At 32.4% G+C, this 17,894-nt stretch overlaps 1 protein-coding gene across 1 annotated transcript in view; it reads right to left on the bottom strand.

The window, feature by feature from the left end:
* Positions 1-2,685: 2,685 nt before the first annotated feature.
* Positions 2,686-17,894, bottom strand: part of LOC132738562 (papilin-like) — a 270,884-nt gene continuing 255,675 nt past the window's right edge. Inside the window, exons 38-49 of the mRNA XM_060726072.1 lie at positions 15,955-16,110; positions 15,419-15,574; positions 14,893-15,048; positions 13,178-13,486; positions 12,437-12,580; positions 12,098-12,277; positions 11,153-11,269; positions 10,409-10,514; positions 9,236-9,387; positions 8,581-8,856; positions 7,070-7,345; positions 2,686-6,425 (exon numbers count right to left, since the gene is read on the bottom strand). Coding sequence (XP_060582055.1) covers positions 6,289-6,425; positions 7,070-7,345; positions 8,581-8,856; positions 9,236-9,387; positions 10,409-10,514; positions 11,153-11,269; positions 12,098-12,277; positions 12,437-12,580; positions 13,178-13,486; positions 14,893-15,048; positions 15,419-15,574; positions 15,955-16,110 — 2,165 coding nt within the window. The 3' untranslated portion in view covers positions 2,686-6,288. The remainder of the gene's footprint in view (positions 6,426-7,069; positions 7,346-8,580; positions 8,857-9,235; positions 9,388-10,408; positions 10,515-11,152; positions 11,270-12,097; positions 12,278-12,436; positions 12,581-13,177; positions 13,487-14,892; positions 15,049-15,418; positions 15,575-15,954; positions 16,111-17,894) is intronic.

Genomic DNA, 17,894 nt, shown 5'->3' with positions numbered 1-17,894 from the left:
GAAAAAAATTAAGAATTTAACCTGTATATAGATATAGGTCCTTCATGTCAGAAAAAATTAGTTGTCACAAAGTTCTGTACATTTTTAGCTGTTAAAATATTTTTAGCTGAAATTTTCTTGCAACCAGTATGGATAAGGATTATTTTGCTTTAAATAGGCAGTTTTTACTTGTTTTAATGTCTGTCTTTTGTAAATTTATATGAGCAAGTGTATATTTATTTTATACCATTTTTGATAAGGTGTATAGTTCATTGATCATTTATTTCATTGAATCTAGCAATTATTTCATTCATCATATTTTATTCATTTTTTGTTAATTTCCATTTTAGTCATTCACATGTAAATGTAACTTATTCATGAGTTTTTTCCCTTTAACTTGTAAATGCCATTTGCAAAAGGCAAACTGAACAAAGGGAGATTACTCTTGGAAATAAAAACATTTCATTCTGTTCAACAAAGTTGTATGAATGTTAAAACTGTAAATATGTTTATTTTTATTTATTTGTAAATGGATTTTTAAGTGTAAAAGTTTTATACTGGAATGAGTGTGAATATGTAAGATAACAGATTAGAAAAAATCTTTAAGGTGCTTAATATGAATTTGCCATTCAATAAAATCAAAACATTTGATATTTTTGTAATGGGGTCAGATTTTTTAAGAGTGAAATCAAAATGTCTTGTTATCACTGAACATAAAAACAATAACTTGTAACAGTATAATGTTCAAGTCCACAATTGCTAATATTTGAAAACTTTAGTTAGATATTTACTACAGTATAATATTTTAAGTGATTTCATTTTCCTGAAAAATTCAGAATCAGTATTTTCATATACATGTATGTGTATAGATTTTATAAAATCAGCGATATACATGTAATTTTTATTTTATTAAGGCTATTTATTAAATATAAATAAGAATGTGTGACTGACTGAAGTTGTTTTAATTGAATGATTGCAAATGTTTGCAATATTTATATATCATAGTTGTATCAACTATAATGATGACAAAATGCTCGAAATAAAATGAAAAAAATATACTAGTTGCTAGTTACGTACATTTTGTTTTTCCTCAATTGAAAGGCAATACTATGAGAGTAGTTACTGCACTACAGCAGGCACAATATGTACATTGATATGTAACTTATATTTAAAACATCAACAGACTGTAGTGTAGGATTTATTTGTACAACACCAATTGTAGATGAGATGTACAACTTTCAAAGCAATACAACACTAGCATTTAGACCATAATTTCTGAAACCTTTTTCTCCTAAAAATTTCCCTCCAGGTGGATCCCCAAACGCCTCACAGTGATTACCTCCCTTGGCAGGATTGTAATCACTGCCTTCAAAGACGTCACATGATGATGAAAGTCACATGACGTAACGTCGAAATTCAAATGTAAATATTGACCGTTACATAGAAAATCTAACGTCATTTTTCTCTTTCTGTTTTATTTTTAACTTTTAGTGCCTACGTTCGATATAGTTTATCAAAAAATTATCAAAGGTACACAAAACAACGAAAAATAAATTCGAAAGCTAAAAAATATAAAATATCAAAATATTTTCTCGTACAAAATATTCTCATAATTTTTAAAATTATTTCTAAATATTCATATTATTTGTTTATTTATTCGTAAACATTGTTAAATAAATGAGAAAGAACTTATCTAATAGATAAAAGCAGTAGATAAAACAATTTTTGAAAAAATATAGTATATCAGAAATTCTGATATATCGGGACCTTGGTGGCAGAGATCTATGCCGAAGAATTAAGGGGAGATCACTGCGTGGAGATTGGTGGATCCCTTGCAGGATTTAGACAATATTGTTACTGGAGTGAGTGCAAATGTTATAATTCTTATAATCAACCAAGGAGATTGTTTTTAAAGGAAGTCAATATGTTTGACTGTGGACAGGAGGTTGCATATAGGAAATCCTCATGTACTTCTGGAATAACTAAGCACCCAAAGCCTGTTCTGTGTTCTGATCAAATGATGGATTTTTTGTCTTGTGAATAAATCCAGCAATGAGATTCCTTTTAAACTTCTCAGTCTATATAATAGAATCTAGTCATTTTATGATTCAAACGTCCCACAAATCATGCTCACAATGTCTTGTGTTTTTGCAACATCTATGTGACTCATGTTTACATTTTAGACCTATTTTTTCTGGCATTTCATTCACATGATCAGTTGATATATTTTGTCATCCTGGGAGGTTTACATTAAGAATTAGAAAATAAAACATGTTCTATTGAATGCTGTTAATCTAATATTAATTTTCACAAATTTAAGAAATATATTGTAGTAGCTTGTACATTTCAATTTGTGCTGTACTTCTAAATACTGTCTGTTGAGGCAATAAAGCAGGAATGTCATTTAAAGCAATTCCTTGCCTTAGGAGCCCATTATCGGAAGAGAATGCGATATTATAAACCTTGCTGGCCAGTCAAATATGGTCCGTTACACAGCCAGATTGTATTTTATATAGACTGACAGAGGAAAGAACAGTTCATTAAGAATAATTGTTGACCTAACATATTAACATATTGATGAAGGAAGACATAGTATTACAGTATTCGTCACAACACTGAAATCTTGTGTTTTAAATTCATTCAGCTTCCTTGTTATCCAAATATCCAGGGATTCAGGATATAAAAGAAAAAAACAGATGAAGATAATAGAGTGTAGGACTTGTTTATTACACAAAAGGGGGAGATGGTACATACAATAATATAAACATAGCTGACTGGCCTTATTGTGCTATATTAACATTTCTGCCTCACTGCAATAAGCTAAAGTCAACATGGAAACACAATATTTCACATAAAATTTTTGTATTTGAAATAAAACACCATAAACCATGTAATTAGTATGTAATTTTCAAGTACAATGTAATGTTTTCTTTCAGATCACTTTGTCATGAAAACAATATTTTGAAAGCAAATTAAATGCTGAAAAGGCTGGGCTAAAAAATGGCTTTATTATCATAGGTGCCAAATGAAGTAGGGTTTTTTCCTTTCTGATTTTCATTATAGAGGAAAGAAAATCTAGAATTATCATTGAAAAGTTAATTTTGATTATAAAGTAAGTCACATGTAAATCATTTGAGGTTACTTGAAACTTTTTATTTTGCTGTTCAAGCCAAAAATACAGAAATAGTATATAATATATGAGCCATGTCACGACAAAACCAACATCATTGGTTTGCGACCAGCATGGATCCAGACCAGCCTGCGCATCCGCACAGTCTGATCAGGATCCATGCTGTTCGCTATCATTTCTCTACGTGTTATAGGGTTTGTAAGCGAACAGCATGGATCCTAATCAGACTGCGCGGATGCGCAGGCTGGTCTGGATCCATGCTGGTCCCAAACCCATTATGTTGGTTTTGTCGTGACGCGGCTCTTAAGCAGTCATGTATGTAAAACAAAGGCAGAATTATGCAGACAATAAATCTTGATGTCAAAATTTGAAGAAATTTTGTTTATGAAGCAGAAATGAGGAACAATTTACATGGATTTCATAACATTTAATAGGCATTCATACCAGCTTGTCCATGCATGCAACAACACTCTGACAAAACAATAAAGAAAAATATGCTTGCAAGACTTCGGTTTGCTTTCACAAGTTATGTCAAAATGAAAAAACACTTTTACCCCATTTGGAATGTTTCAGTTAGTCTATGGTAAGAACATACACTGTTTACTGCCATTATTTATTTTTATTTTTTCTGTAAGGTTTCACATAATTATAATAGAATCCATTTGGTAATTTATTATTTCTGCCTTTTCATTTTGACATGTCAAACTCTTATCAGGTTATAATATAAAATGTGTTATGGTATAAATGTATATGTCAATATCTGCTGCAAAATTTGATTCAAATTTGTGACGTCTACATCCACAGTAACTTTAAAACTGCAAAATCATAAACATGTAGTAGTCGGCTGTGATTGAAAAACACAATGTTTAAAGACAGACAGACAAACAGTGTATGTACCTATCCCAGCATATCACAAATAATGGAGCGAATGAGTGTTAGAAAAAAATATAACAAGATTAGTAATAAAAAGCAAAAAAAAAGAAGATACATGTACTTTTTAGTGCCGTGTACTCACATGTGTGAAGCTCAGGTTGTATGTAGTGAAACACACTTTATATACATGTAACATATGCACATACAGTGATGCTTACACTTATGTAATGTTAACACAACATGAACATGTACAGTGCTGTGTACACATATTTTACATTACACACATACATAGTCCTGTGTTTGACTTACACATTTAGCATTAGGCATTTTTAAGCAATAAAGCAAAATATAAACATTATCCTGTAAAAGAATTATATGAAATGCAAAAAGAGCAGATTGGAATACTTGTGTACAAAATGTAACTTTTATACAAGAAAGCCCAATATCAGGAATTTTTAGCGAATCACTGTCTCTCTAACTTTGCAGACTTGTCAGTTAGATATAATCACTGGCTGCATTTGTAGCAAAAAGAAATGATGCTTTTTATAGAAAGCTTCAATACAGCGATGTATTTTAATGTCTTTTCTATAATTAAAAATTTTCTAAACCCATTTTTATTGACTTTTAACAATTTTTTTACAGTGGGCCACTACTGGTTTACTTATGACAAATTCCCACATTTAACAAAATCCCTGAGTCATTATGTCATTGAATAAATCGCTATTCTGAGGGATTTCCCCAAACCTGAATATTTAGGTTATCAATAGTTACATAGTATATACCCGCTTACTTCCCTTTGATGGCTCAAGCCCTTTGCAAAATAATCTCAAAGAAAAGTGACTTCCTTATAAAGGCAAACTTTGTTGTATTAAAAGAAGTGCAATGAACTTTATACAGAGGTATTATTCTTGACATAAAAGTCCATTGAAACAAAGTTGTATGGATATACAATTCAAGCATACATTTAATTCTTTAATTACCATTTTGGTTACAGCTTTATATTAATTTTTTCACATTATATTTTGGTCAATTTGTTCCTTGTAATATTGAACAAATGTTCATATTATTAAAATGTTTCACCACTCTGTGGAGCTCAATAAACCCTCAATGTTAATATAAGTCATAAAAAAAGCGCTGTATTAAAATATACATAAAAGTACAAAAATGGGAACATGGACAACACATTCAGTACAATATCAGAGTTCACAGCGACTTTTAAACAGTATAAAACATCTAATCTATATATTATTATATACATGACAATATTACACAATAATAAATGCATAGAAAAATTAAACATTATGACTATTTTAGAGGAAAATAAAAATTAAAAAAAAAAAAAAAAATCCTACTAAACGTAATGAAATATATAATTTAATGGAATTAAAGGAAAAAGGAACTTGTCTGCATCCAACATGGATTTGAAGACATGCCTTTTGCCACTAATCCATATAAACTTGAAAACAAAAAAACAAAACAAAAAATTGTTGTGAAAATGAATGTAATGAATACTGACTAAAATGTTTCCGCAGGGATGATTATCATTTTTAACTCCCTGTGTTTCTAAGTTCTATTAGTAAGTGCTAAGAGGTCATTAGTTAATCTCTAATCAATTTCTGGTTTCAGATTTAGTCATGAGTTTTACAAACATTCAAGAAATTCCTAAAGATAAAAGTTTGTTATTTCCTTGTTCTAAGAGATCAGTATTTAGCACCTTTGAAAACAAAATAAAATTCTTAACTTTATTCAAAAACAACAAAGTGAAGTCTCAAAAATGGTCAATAATGAAACAAATGAAAAAAAATAAAAAGCTACGTTAAAATAGTTTCTGTACAAGTTATCCACTAATGTCTGGGGTAGCACTAAATTGTGATTTTGTTCGTAAATATACATTCTGTGAAAAAAATAAAACAGCACAAACATTGTTAAAAAATGTTTAAATTCCACTTAAGACAAAAAAACAACAACAAATGTTGATGTTTTAATTTGTCCATAGTCACTAAACTTTTTATTTGTTGCTTTTATTTCTGTAATAAGCACATTTTTTTCTGTCTGCTGCACATTTACTTCCCTTTATTTTCTACAATACAACCTTATGACAAAACAAGAATGCCTCATTTTTTTATGTAATGAACGTTTATAATACGGACATGTTCTATAAACATGGTACAATAAACGCTAAAGTAGTACTATACATCTAACTGATCATAAATAATAGTTTGGTATACAGCTTATAGGAGTATTACATAATTTATCTTTGTTGTGTAAAAATAAACCAAAAATTAGTAATCATAAGTCTTTGAGAGTTATTCTCCATTAAAGTGTCGTCTGCAACTAGAGCAGCAGATCTTAGAGTACATGGTATAACCACACAGACGTGCCGTGACAATCAGGCGACATTTCATCAGTGAGGTCTTATCTTCACACTTATCATCTGGCATTACTAAAAATAGAAAAGAGATTAGAGATTAATCAACAAGTAGAAATCTCAAATACAAAGTCAAAATATATTTAAAGTAGATCTTACTGTAATCAATTTTGGAAGAACCACTGCGAAAAAAGCACTACTGAATATACAACATAAGAAAACTTCTGTCTAACTTGTTAACCTTTAACCCTTTCACTGCCATAGGGACGGCTTAAGCTGTCCCTGTTATTTTCGGCGTATTTGCCATATGGACGGCTTTAGCCGTTTCTATAATAATAATAGTAATAATAATAAATTAATAATAATAATAATAAAAATAATAATAAATATAAAGAAAATTATACCATCGACAATAATTATTATTATACTAACAGATTTAGAAACATATATAATTATTATAATACTAATAACAAATAATAATAATTATATTAATTAATAATATAGTAATTTCTTAGAAAATCCTCCGGCAAATAGGTGAACAATAAAACAATAAACCTCTGGCAGCGAAAGGGTTAAATGAACTGATAACACTTCTTAAACAAATTGAGCGTATAGACATTTTCATTTGAAATGATCGACAACCTAAATTATTCAGCAATGAGTAGCATTTGTTTCCTGAACAAGATTGATCTAAAACTGTTGATGTGTTTTCTACAAACCTTTAGGTACAACTTGTACAGATGTAGAGGTTTCGATCTTTTCCTCGGAATTTGCGACAATGCACGAGTATGACCCTGTATCTCTAGTTGACACATCCCTGATTGTTAACTGGCCATCACTACTTATGAACACATTACCACCTGTCTGAAGGGGACGTCCCATCTTCTCCCATGTAATTGTGGGAGTTGGGTAGCCACGCCCCTCACATGTAAGTTTTATACGCCCACCTTCCATTACACGCCCATTGTCATTTTCAATTCTAGCCACTAACATTTCTGTAAAAATTATAAGATCAATTTTTTGGAGAAAACAGAAACATAATTGGAAAGTTGCAGAAAAGATCAAAAGTTAAAGTTTTCCATTTTATTTACCTTTAAAAATGTGAAAGTTTTTGAAGGAAAAAATATAGTATAAAGCATATTTGATATAAAACATATAAAACAGACTGTTTGGTTGCAGATTGTTAACATAACAAAGTATAATTATATATATAATTTCAGTCTAGTTTGTATGTTATATTAATTTTTAATATACACTCAGCTTTTCTATGAGAAGTAATCCAAACTGGAAATTTATTAAAATGTTTAACCAAACCCAAACTGATCACGGTGACTACCAGCATGTATAGTCTGACTAATTTCCTAAAAGTTCGAGTGAAATTCTCTTAACAAATTCAAGTTCATACCATTTCTTATATCACACATAAAATGATATGCATGTTTTAATCAACTATTTGAAGAGGGTCAGGTGACAAACATTCAGCTGAAGGTAACCCACTTTTATACATTGTAATAAATGTTATCTGGAACTTGGCAAATGTGTTTTTTTCTAAGCTAATCCCCCAGTACAAACAAACTTTTACTGTTACAACTTCACGGTGCACAACCATTCACAATAGATTAGTCAACCTGTTGCGCTGATTTTTCGAAACAGTAACTGTAAAAGTTTGTTTGTACACCCGGATTAGCTGGGAAAAACCTAAAAGTTCTATATCAATTGTAAATTGCTAACATTTACAAAATTAGTTCACATAACTTCTATCTATAGCACAACTAATGTAAATAAATTAGATTAAATATAGGTGAGGGACTAAATAGCTTAACATATATAATTGTAAACTAAATTGTCCTTCAAAAACCATGTGCCTTCCCCAGTATTAGTACTTCTGAATCTGAGTTCCAGAGAACATTATAATGTTCCCACTAGTGAGTTAATCAGATGTCAGGTTATTTACACTGAAAAATAATATGAGCCGTGTCATGACAAAACCAACATAATGGGTTTGCGACCAGCATGGATCCAGACCAGCCTGCGCCTCCGCACAGTCTGATCAGGATCCATGCTGTTCGCTTACCAACCCTATTACAAGTAGAGAAACTGATAGCGAACAGCATGGATCCTGATCAGACTGTGCCGATGCGCAGGCTGGTCTGGATCCATGCTGGTTGCAAACCCATTATGTTGGTTTTGTCATGACGCGGCTCATATGGTAAAGAGTTGCATGTAATACCTCTGAGTTCAAGTTTGATTGTTTTCTGTACAGGTGTGGAAACACCATTATCAGCAGTGCAAGTATAACTATCTATGTCTGCTTCCGAGGCCTGGCGTATGAGCAGGGTACCGTTACTGAAGGTTTCGTACCGGCCACCGGTTCTGATATCAGACTGAGATGATTTCTGCCAGCTAACGGAAGGTTTTGGGTTACCATATACTTCACAATGTAAGAAAGCCTGACGGTTGGGTTTTACCATTATCTTATCTGGACCAGGCAAGATACCAATTGGTACTGAAATAATAAGATATTATTATGATCAGTATTTTAAACTATCAAATAAACTTTCATTTCTTTTTCAGTAAAGCACAGTACATTTTCTAGATGTAAAATTATTCTAGTCCATTGAAACAGTATCTTAGGTGGTTTCTGTGAGAATAATTTGAAACTGTACAAATTTTGCAAAATCTGTTATAAAAAAATATTGCACCTGTACTTTCAAATGAGTAATGGAAAAATAAATTAGAACAGTTGTAGCAACAATCTCAAAAAAGTTTTAATCAGCAAGATGACAACAATGTGCAAAATTTATTATTTTATCTTTTGTATCTTTGTATGCTTTATGAAAAGAATGTGTAGTTAAAAGTAGATATATAAGTATTAAAATATTTACCTCTAACTTGTAACATATACTGATATATTGTAGGACGACTTGGAGAACCAACGTGACAGGCATACATGCCATCGTCCTCAATGGTGGCAGAAAATACCTCAATAGTACCATCAGGGTTCACTCGACGTCTGCTGTTTGACTCTACCAATTTTCTATGCAATGAAAACACACGGTCAATTTATAAAAAAAATATTTATATTGTTATTGTAACAAATTACAATGTTACAGATTACAAAATAAAAGGGGCATCCTTAGCCAAGTGGTTAAGTTCTTTGACTTCAAATCACTTGCCCCTCACTGCTGTGGGTTCGAATCTTTACAGGCACATTGGATTCTTTCTGTTTCAGGTAAGGAAGCTTTTCAGCTAGTTTAACAAATGTGGTTTAACTAAGGTGCCTGTTTGTGCCTGAAATAATTCACAGGTGTGCACCTAAGGTCTTACCCCATCAGTAAAGCTGGAAACCATATGACAAATACTGTATTGGTGTGATGTAAAACCCAAATCAAACAAACAAACACAATAAAATTTTATAAATCACATTAAAATGGAATTATCATCATTTACTTTGTTAAATCTGTGTTACAGACTTTTCCTGCTTTAATTTGGAATTGTCAATTTGTGGTAATAAGGAATTGGTATCAAAATGCTAAGCAGTCAACAGAACAGAGCCTTATCAGACTGCATTTATGTTCAGGCTGGCCTAACTCTACACTATAGCTCAAGTCATACTGTCTAATGTTCAGGCTGGCTTGATTATACTATAGGTTAGTCAGGCTCTACTAATATTCAGGTTGGCCTGACTATGGTATACTATACCAAATGTCAGACAATATTTATATTTAGGTGGGCCCGACTAACTTGTCAGAACCAATGCTGCCAGCAATCCTTAGATTACTAGTCTCAAGCATACAGAAGATCTTAGTTTCAAACTGCACAGTTTTATTCCATTTCAAATGATTTCCTTGTTGCTTTTATAATTATACTAACAATCTGTGTCTATATGAAGACATGGTTTTATATATACTTAGGATTCTTTTTCTCGTGTTTATGTATTTGTACACATACTGAGATAATCAAATAAACTTAAACTTGAAAACTCTAAATAATCAAAATGTTAACTCTAAATTTCATTCTCTTAAAAACAAAAAAAATGATGATAATGGATGACTTACCCTTCTCTATACCATGTGACATTGTTACCATAGCGACATGACAATGTTACGCTCTGACCTGGAATGGCTGGTACAACTGTTTCACCTTCTGGTCTTCTGTCATATTCTATTATTACAAAATAATTCTATATTTAGCCTTTTACGCATACTAAATATTCTTCTTTGTCTATAGAATTTATTCTTAGCTGGGTTCTAGACTGATGGAAAGTTAGGAAAAGCTTTAAATAAAAAGGTTCTGAAGTTGTAAAATCTATGATACGAGTACACAAGAAAATATTCTTTATGTCTTGAATGCTTATTTTCTAATTGAAAATTATGCTAAATTGTATTACCTAACATGATTCCTCAGGTAGGAAAAGATTTTGAGGTACTTTCACTATTAAACATAACACTAAGATTTTATACAGTAAAACGTCTTATATATATATATATAATATGACCTTGTACATTTGCAAGCTGACCTTGCTGACATGTAAGTCAGTTTGACCTGGAAGAATTAAAATGAGCCGTGTCATGACAAAAACCAACATAATGGGTTTGTGACCAGCATGGATCCAGGCCAGCCTGCGCATCTGCGCAGTCTGATCAGGATCTATGCTGTTCGCTTACAAACCCAACTGATAGCAACAACATGGATCCTGATCAGACTGCGCGGATGCGCAGGCTGGTCTGGATCCATGCTGGTCGCAAACGCACTATGTTGGTTTTGTCGTGACGAGGCTCAAATATTAACTGACTCGTTACCTGGACAATTAGTTCCTTGAGCATCTCGTCGGGGAGTGTAACCATCTAAACAACACTGATATACTGAACGTCTGCAATCATATGCTGGCCTCTCTGTCTGTGGAGGTGGTGTTGTGACTAAGAAATAAAAAACAAAATATTATTTTATATTATATTACTGTATTTCTAGTGGCAAAGATAAGATTGCTTAAGCTTCCAATACAGAACTACAGAGCCAATCAGTTTAAATCTAAAAGCAGTCTATTGGTTGCTGAAATCTAATTTCTGGTATCAAAATCATTTTAAGTTCCAAATGCAAATTTGGGCATGTCAATAATTCATATTTAGCAAAAATTAATGTGAAAAAGAAAATAGAAACAAATCAAATTGTAATTAACTTGAAGTAATGTTGTCTAGTTTCCTCAGATAAATAGAATTGTTCAGAGTTATTCCATGTATTCAGAATGATTTATAAGACTATGTTGCACCCTGAAGTAAAGTTGTAAAATCATCCAGTAATCATGACCAAAAACTTTAAAGCGGCCGCATTTTTTTTTCCCCGTTAAAAACTTTCTGTTTTGTTTAAAAACTACATGAATTATCTTATAATTTTATTTTTGGAAAAATGCATTTTACCCTTAAACCCCTTTTAACAAAACCGAGATATTTTAAACGGCCAGTGTTTTCTTTTTCTAAAAAAAAAAGACGGGGAAACAAATTGTGGGTTTACTTATTACTATAAGACCCAGTAAATATGAGGTATAAAAGGGGGTTTCCCTTTATTTTTTAGTTTTAAATTGGGGGTTTTTTCATTTCCATCAAAAACTCTTGATTTAAAAATTTATATGAAAGGGGTTTATCAAAAAATAACATATTTAATCTTAAGAAAATCTGAAGGCTGCTTTAAACTTAGTCAATAAAATGTGTTCACTTCACATTCCTATACGATACAAAAATAATTCTTACTTTGTGTTTCTGTACATTGTCTCTGACATTCTTTATCATCCACGAAATTGTTACCATTTCCCTCATTACAGCCTCCGTACCAGAAACGATCACATCTCTGTAACTCTGTGTTAAAGAACCAACGAACCTCCCAGTCTGAACAACTTCCTGGATCCTTTGGTAGGCTACACACATCATACCCTGAAATGCACGATGTTGTTTTGAAATTTCTTTTTTTTTTCTTTTTTTTTTTAGACTTATAAGCTATAAAATATTTACTTTGTCAAATCTGCATGTTCATTTCACACATATAGCTTATTAAAATGTTTTACTACAGTGTACATGATTATTTCAAATTACCTAGAGGGCTAACGCAGGTTTGTCCACATCCATTATTACAACATTTCTGAACTCCGGTACAATCAGCATCATTCTGACATTCCTCCAGACAGATTCCGAACGTGTCCGAGTCAATCACCGGACATTCACCGGTTTTCGCAACAACTGAAACAAATAACACATTAGTAATGCTTGAGAAATCATTATATTACCTTGAAAATGTGAAAATGTAATATAAATCACCTATGGAAAGAGATAATTATCCTAAATATGAAGTATAATATTTTATACTTCCATCAGAAACTCACAATAAATTCATGTATTTCATCTCAGAGAGAGAAAGAAAAGAAATCTTTCAAACCACTGCTCCCTTACTGAACATTAAGAAAATGAAAGTTAGTAGGTTGGATGAATTTCCTGAGATTATTGCCAGTCTAGTTCAAGGGGTCAACCTTGTAGACTCTTAGTTATGAAGTTAATATTTCTTATACAAGAGAAAATGATTTTTAATTAAAATCTATTGCAAAAGCAATTTAAGCACACAGAAAAATGTTAAAATTATCATATCATTTATGTAAGAGAAAATTGCTTCTTACAATGAAGATACATAGAAAAATTTCATAGATATTTCATTATTACACAATATTTGTGATGTAAAAAATGTCTAGAAATACTCTTCAGGAAGTTGATATTTAAAGTTTTCTGATTCCATGGTTTATCAGAAATCCTTGAAAATCAGCACATTGACAATTATATGCTTACCAAGTTGTGTGGTTGTGTTTCTAGCAATCTCGCTCCACTCACTCAGGTATGGCGGATCATTGACACGCACAGCAAAATGGTATTCTGTGCCAGGTCTGAGCCCGTCCAGATACCCTCTTAAATCTGTAGTGTTTAAATATGCGTTTTGTCCAGAGCCGTAACTAAAGTAACGGATAGTGTAGTATCTATTATCTCTGATACGCTGGTCAGGTCCCAAGGAAGGATCTTTCCATGTGACGATGATTGTCGTACTTGATAAAGTGGACCCCTGGACATTTTCAGGTGCATTCATTTGGTATGGCTCCTCAGCTGTAAGTAATGGAATATTATAAAATTGCAGGTGTTGTGCATGACATATTGTCTTATCATTGTGATTATTTATGCAAGTATTTTAAAAATCCCTTGATCTCTGAAAAAGTTATGGACTGGACACAAAATATACCCTATAACAGACTTTGTTAATTTTTGACCTTTAAGTGTGACCTTAACCTTGGAGGTAGGGACACAGGTGATATGCATGACACATCATCTTATCATTGTGACTATTTGTGCCAAGTATTTTAAAAATCCCTTGACCTATATAGGAGTTATGGACAGGACCATATAGCAGACTCTGTTAACCTTTGACCTCTAAGTGTGACCTTGACCTTGGAGGTAGGGGTGCAGGTGTTACACTTAACATATTATTATTGCAACTTTTTGTGCCAAATTTTTCAAAATCCCTTGAACTATGAAGAAGTTCTAGATCGGACACAAAATATACTCTATAACAAACTCTGTTAATTTTTGACCTCTAAGTGTGACCTTGCCCTTGGGAGGTAGGGGCCAGGGTTAACTTCATATTTTTTATTGGATTTTTTTGCCAAAAATTTTTAAAATCCCCTTAAAAAATGAAAATTTCTAGGGGGGACACAAAAAAAAAAAATTTTTTTGACCCTAAGTTTTACCTTGCCCTTAAAGAGGGTGCAGGTGTTATCGACAATGCAAAGGAAATTAAAATTTTATTTTGTTTTTGAAAAAGTTATGGGCGGTAAAAAACAATTGTTAAAAAGGGATTAAATTTGGGTATTGTGAGAAATCCCCTTTTTAAAAAATTTGAAATTTTTAAAAAAAAGTGGTTTTGGAAAATATTTGACCTGGACCCAACCTTGGAGGTAGGGTCTGGTTGTTGTGCAACACATCGTCTGTCTGGGGCCACGGTCCTCATTTCAGAAAATGGATTGCTCCCTGGCCGAAAGTAATTGAAAGATGGATCTGGCCGAATTAAGAGGCCATTACTATTGTTATTTTCTATTGTTTATCAGAGGGCCAATGGCCCCTTACTCTATTGTTACGGAATGAACTCGATTGTTCTCTTTTGTTCTGTTTACAGTTAGATGACCCTCTAACCCTATTCAATAGTGTGGACAGACAATGGACGGACGGACATACGGAGCCTATTTCTATATCCCCCTTTTTTCTTTGAAAAGGTGGTGGACAACAATAATGATAAGTCACTTCTTTTTATATTTTATCGATAGAATGAAAATTTCTTAAACACTTAAGGTCATGTCAATATTTTTGGTTGCACTGGTCTGTGGGGTTTAATTTTTGGCTTTAGTTAGATTCAAATTTTAAATAACAGCCATCTATACCTCAAAGAAATCAACCTTTGGTATTTGTTTGATCCAAGTTTCATACAACCTACTAAAGAACAGTACAAACTGATTACTTACCAACTGGGTCGACACATCGTAGACCACAGCCATGATGGCAACATTTCTGGTTGCCTGAACAGCTTGAATCATCTCGGCAAGTTGGGGCGCAAGCACCAAGTAAACCCTGCCTGTCAGTCCTTGCTGGGCAAAATCCAGACTTTGCAACACCCGGACCTGTAATTATGTCAGAAAACCAATAAATGCTGTATCAATTTTAAGCTTTTTTGTTTAAAGTTTATCACATACACTGGAGAGTGCATTTATCACCTGCTCTCAGTTTATCATCTGACCTGGGTTTATTACTTGCAATGGGTTCATCAATTTTTTTTTATAATACCTGTTTGGTATCAAATCTGTTGAGTATAAATTGTTTTTGGTTTATAACATGTATTTTTGATGTTTATCACATGTGTTGAGTACAAGCTACTTTGCATTTATCACATGTTTACTGTTCATCATTTGCTTTCAGACAAAGATATGGAAAGAGAATAGTGTACACCATAGACTATATAATTATAAAGAACAGTACAAACTAATTACTTACCAACTGGGTCGACACATCGCAGACCACAGCCATGATAGCAACATTTCTGGTTGCCTGAACAGCTTGAATCATCTCGGCAAGTTGGGGCACAAGCACCAAGTAAACCCTCCTTGTCTGTCCTTGCTGGGCAATCCCCAGACTTTACTACAACCAGTCCTGTGAAAATGTCAGAAAACCAATAAATCCTGTATCAATTTTATGCTTTTTTGTTTAAAGTTTATCACATACACTGGAGTGTGCATTTATCACCTGCTCTCAGTTTATCATCTGACCTGGGTTTATTACTTGCAATGGGTTCATAATTTTTTTAATTTTTTTTTTATAATACCTGTTTGGTATAAAATCTATTGGGTATAAATTGTTTTTGGTTTATAAACATGTATTTTTGATGTTTATCACATGTGTTGAGTACAAGCTACATTGCATTTATCACATGTTTAGTGTTTATCATTTGCTTTCAGACAAAGATATGGAAAGAGAATAGTGTACACCATAGACTATATAATTATAAAGAATAAAACAAACTTATTACTTACCAACTGGGTCGACACATCGCAGACCACAGCCATGATAGCAACATTTCTGGTTGCCTGAACAGCTTGAATCATCTCGGCAAGTTGGGGCACAAGCACCAAGTAAACCCTCCTTGTCTGTCCTTGCTGGGCAATCCCCAGACTTTACTACAGCCGGACCTGTGAAAATGTCAGAAAACCAATAAATTGTGTATCAATTTTATGCTTTTTTTGTTTATCACATACATAAGGGTCTGCAGTTTATTCACCGTCTCAGCTTTATCACCTGAAACTAGGGGTTTACTTTACCTTGGAAAATGGGTTATTTTTTGTGTTTCATCACCTTTTTTATTTTGGTGTGTATAAACTCTTCAGTTTAAAGTTATTCACATGTGTTGAGTACGGAGCCACTTCGGCTTTAATCCACATGTTTTGGTGTTTATCATTTTGCTTTCAGAAAAGAATATGGGAACGAGAATATGAAAGGGAAATATATATATAGTGTTCACCAGTATACTAAATAATATAGATTTACGCTATATGTAAACTAATGAAGTAAAGTAAACTACTCACAAATTATCAAGGCAAATAACTAGGACTATATAAAAGGAAGTCTCTGTTTGACTACCCACTATAAAATTTTACTCAAAAGTAATCTATGTTTGACATTAATCAAACATAAACAGGTATAATTCAGTAGTTTACCCAAATATTACACACAAATATTGTTACTATATACATACAAATATTATCATTCTTCACTATACAGCATATCTCTATGTTCCTATATAAATCTGCTTGTTCCAGGATAGAATATAACATATACTAAAATGATTCGAAAGTCTAGGTTACAGTGATTTGTTACAGATATACCCGATAAATATAAAAGTGTCCACTGGACACAGATGACCCCTCATTCCACTATTTTGTCTGTCGACTGATAGACAGTGTGACAACAGACAGACAGGCAAATTCATCTGTCCCCCACCCTTTAGTGTGGGCATTAATACATATCCTAGTAGTGCAGTGTACATTATAGTCTTTTAGGTAAAACATTTCTATAACAGCTTGACTTGTGTTTATCTCTTAAAGCTCATTCAAACAACTCTCTACTCAGCCCCAGTCTAACCAGTACCAGTATCTTGTTAATGGAAATGACTGTGACCCCAGTAGGAATGAAGCCCAAGATTCCTGACATAAGAGGGTTAAAAGTTTATTCAAACAAATTTTGACCCAACTTGTTTCTAACCAGTTCTAGTTTTCTTATCAATGTAAATGCATGTGACCTCAGTAGGAATCAAACCATAGATTCCCCTAATAAAGAGGCATATAACCATTTGACCAATTATAACTACCTGTGAAAGGCTTAAAGACGTTTTCCGGAGTTTTCATATAGACATATATGCAAAATTAAAACTGTTCAATAGAATTTCTTTAAACTTGGCATGTTATTAGAATAGAAACATTCTAATTGGAAAAAAATTTGGGGTCACAGTTCTCATTTTCGAGTTATCTGCCCTTGAATTGGACTTTTTCGTTAATTTCAAGAGCAGATAATTTACAATGAAGCGAAACAATACATTTTTTTTCTTCTTATTTTTTTAAGCTTACCTTTCGTCTTTGTCAATATGCAAAATTTCAAGAGCAATTTAGAGTGGATAGATTTTTTCCCACTTCTTCTCTTAACCTGTGCATTTTTTTCTTAAAAATTGGCCTATTTTTTATGAATTAAAAGTACCTTTACTTTCATTGAAAAAATTAATAGATTAATTGCATGTAATTATGTATTGTATTCAACAATAAAAAAAAAACATTATCCAGAAGTAAAAAACAAAATTTCATATACGTATGTATAAGTTATCTACCCTTTAAATGACCTCCAATAAGTAGAAAATTCTGATTCAGGGGCAGATAACTCAAAATTGAGAACGGTGACCCCAATTTTCTTTTCGCTTAAAATGTTT

The sequence above is a fragment of the Ruditapes philippinarum genome, unplaced genomic scaffold (assembly GCF_026571515.1).
Source record: "Ruditapes philippinarum isolate M1 unplaced genomic scaffold, ASM2657151v2 ctg298_1_1_1_1, whole genome shotgun sequence".
Lineage (NCBI taxonomy): Eukaryota > Metazoa > Mollusca > Bivalvia > Venerida > Veneridae > Ruditapes > Ruditapes philippinarum.
This window is presented reverse-complemented; position numbering and strand designations above follow the sequence as displayed.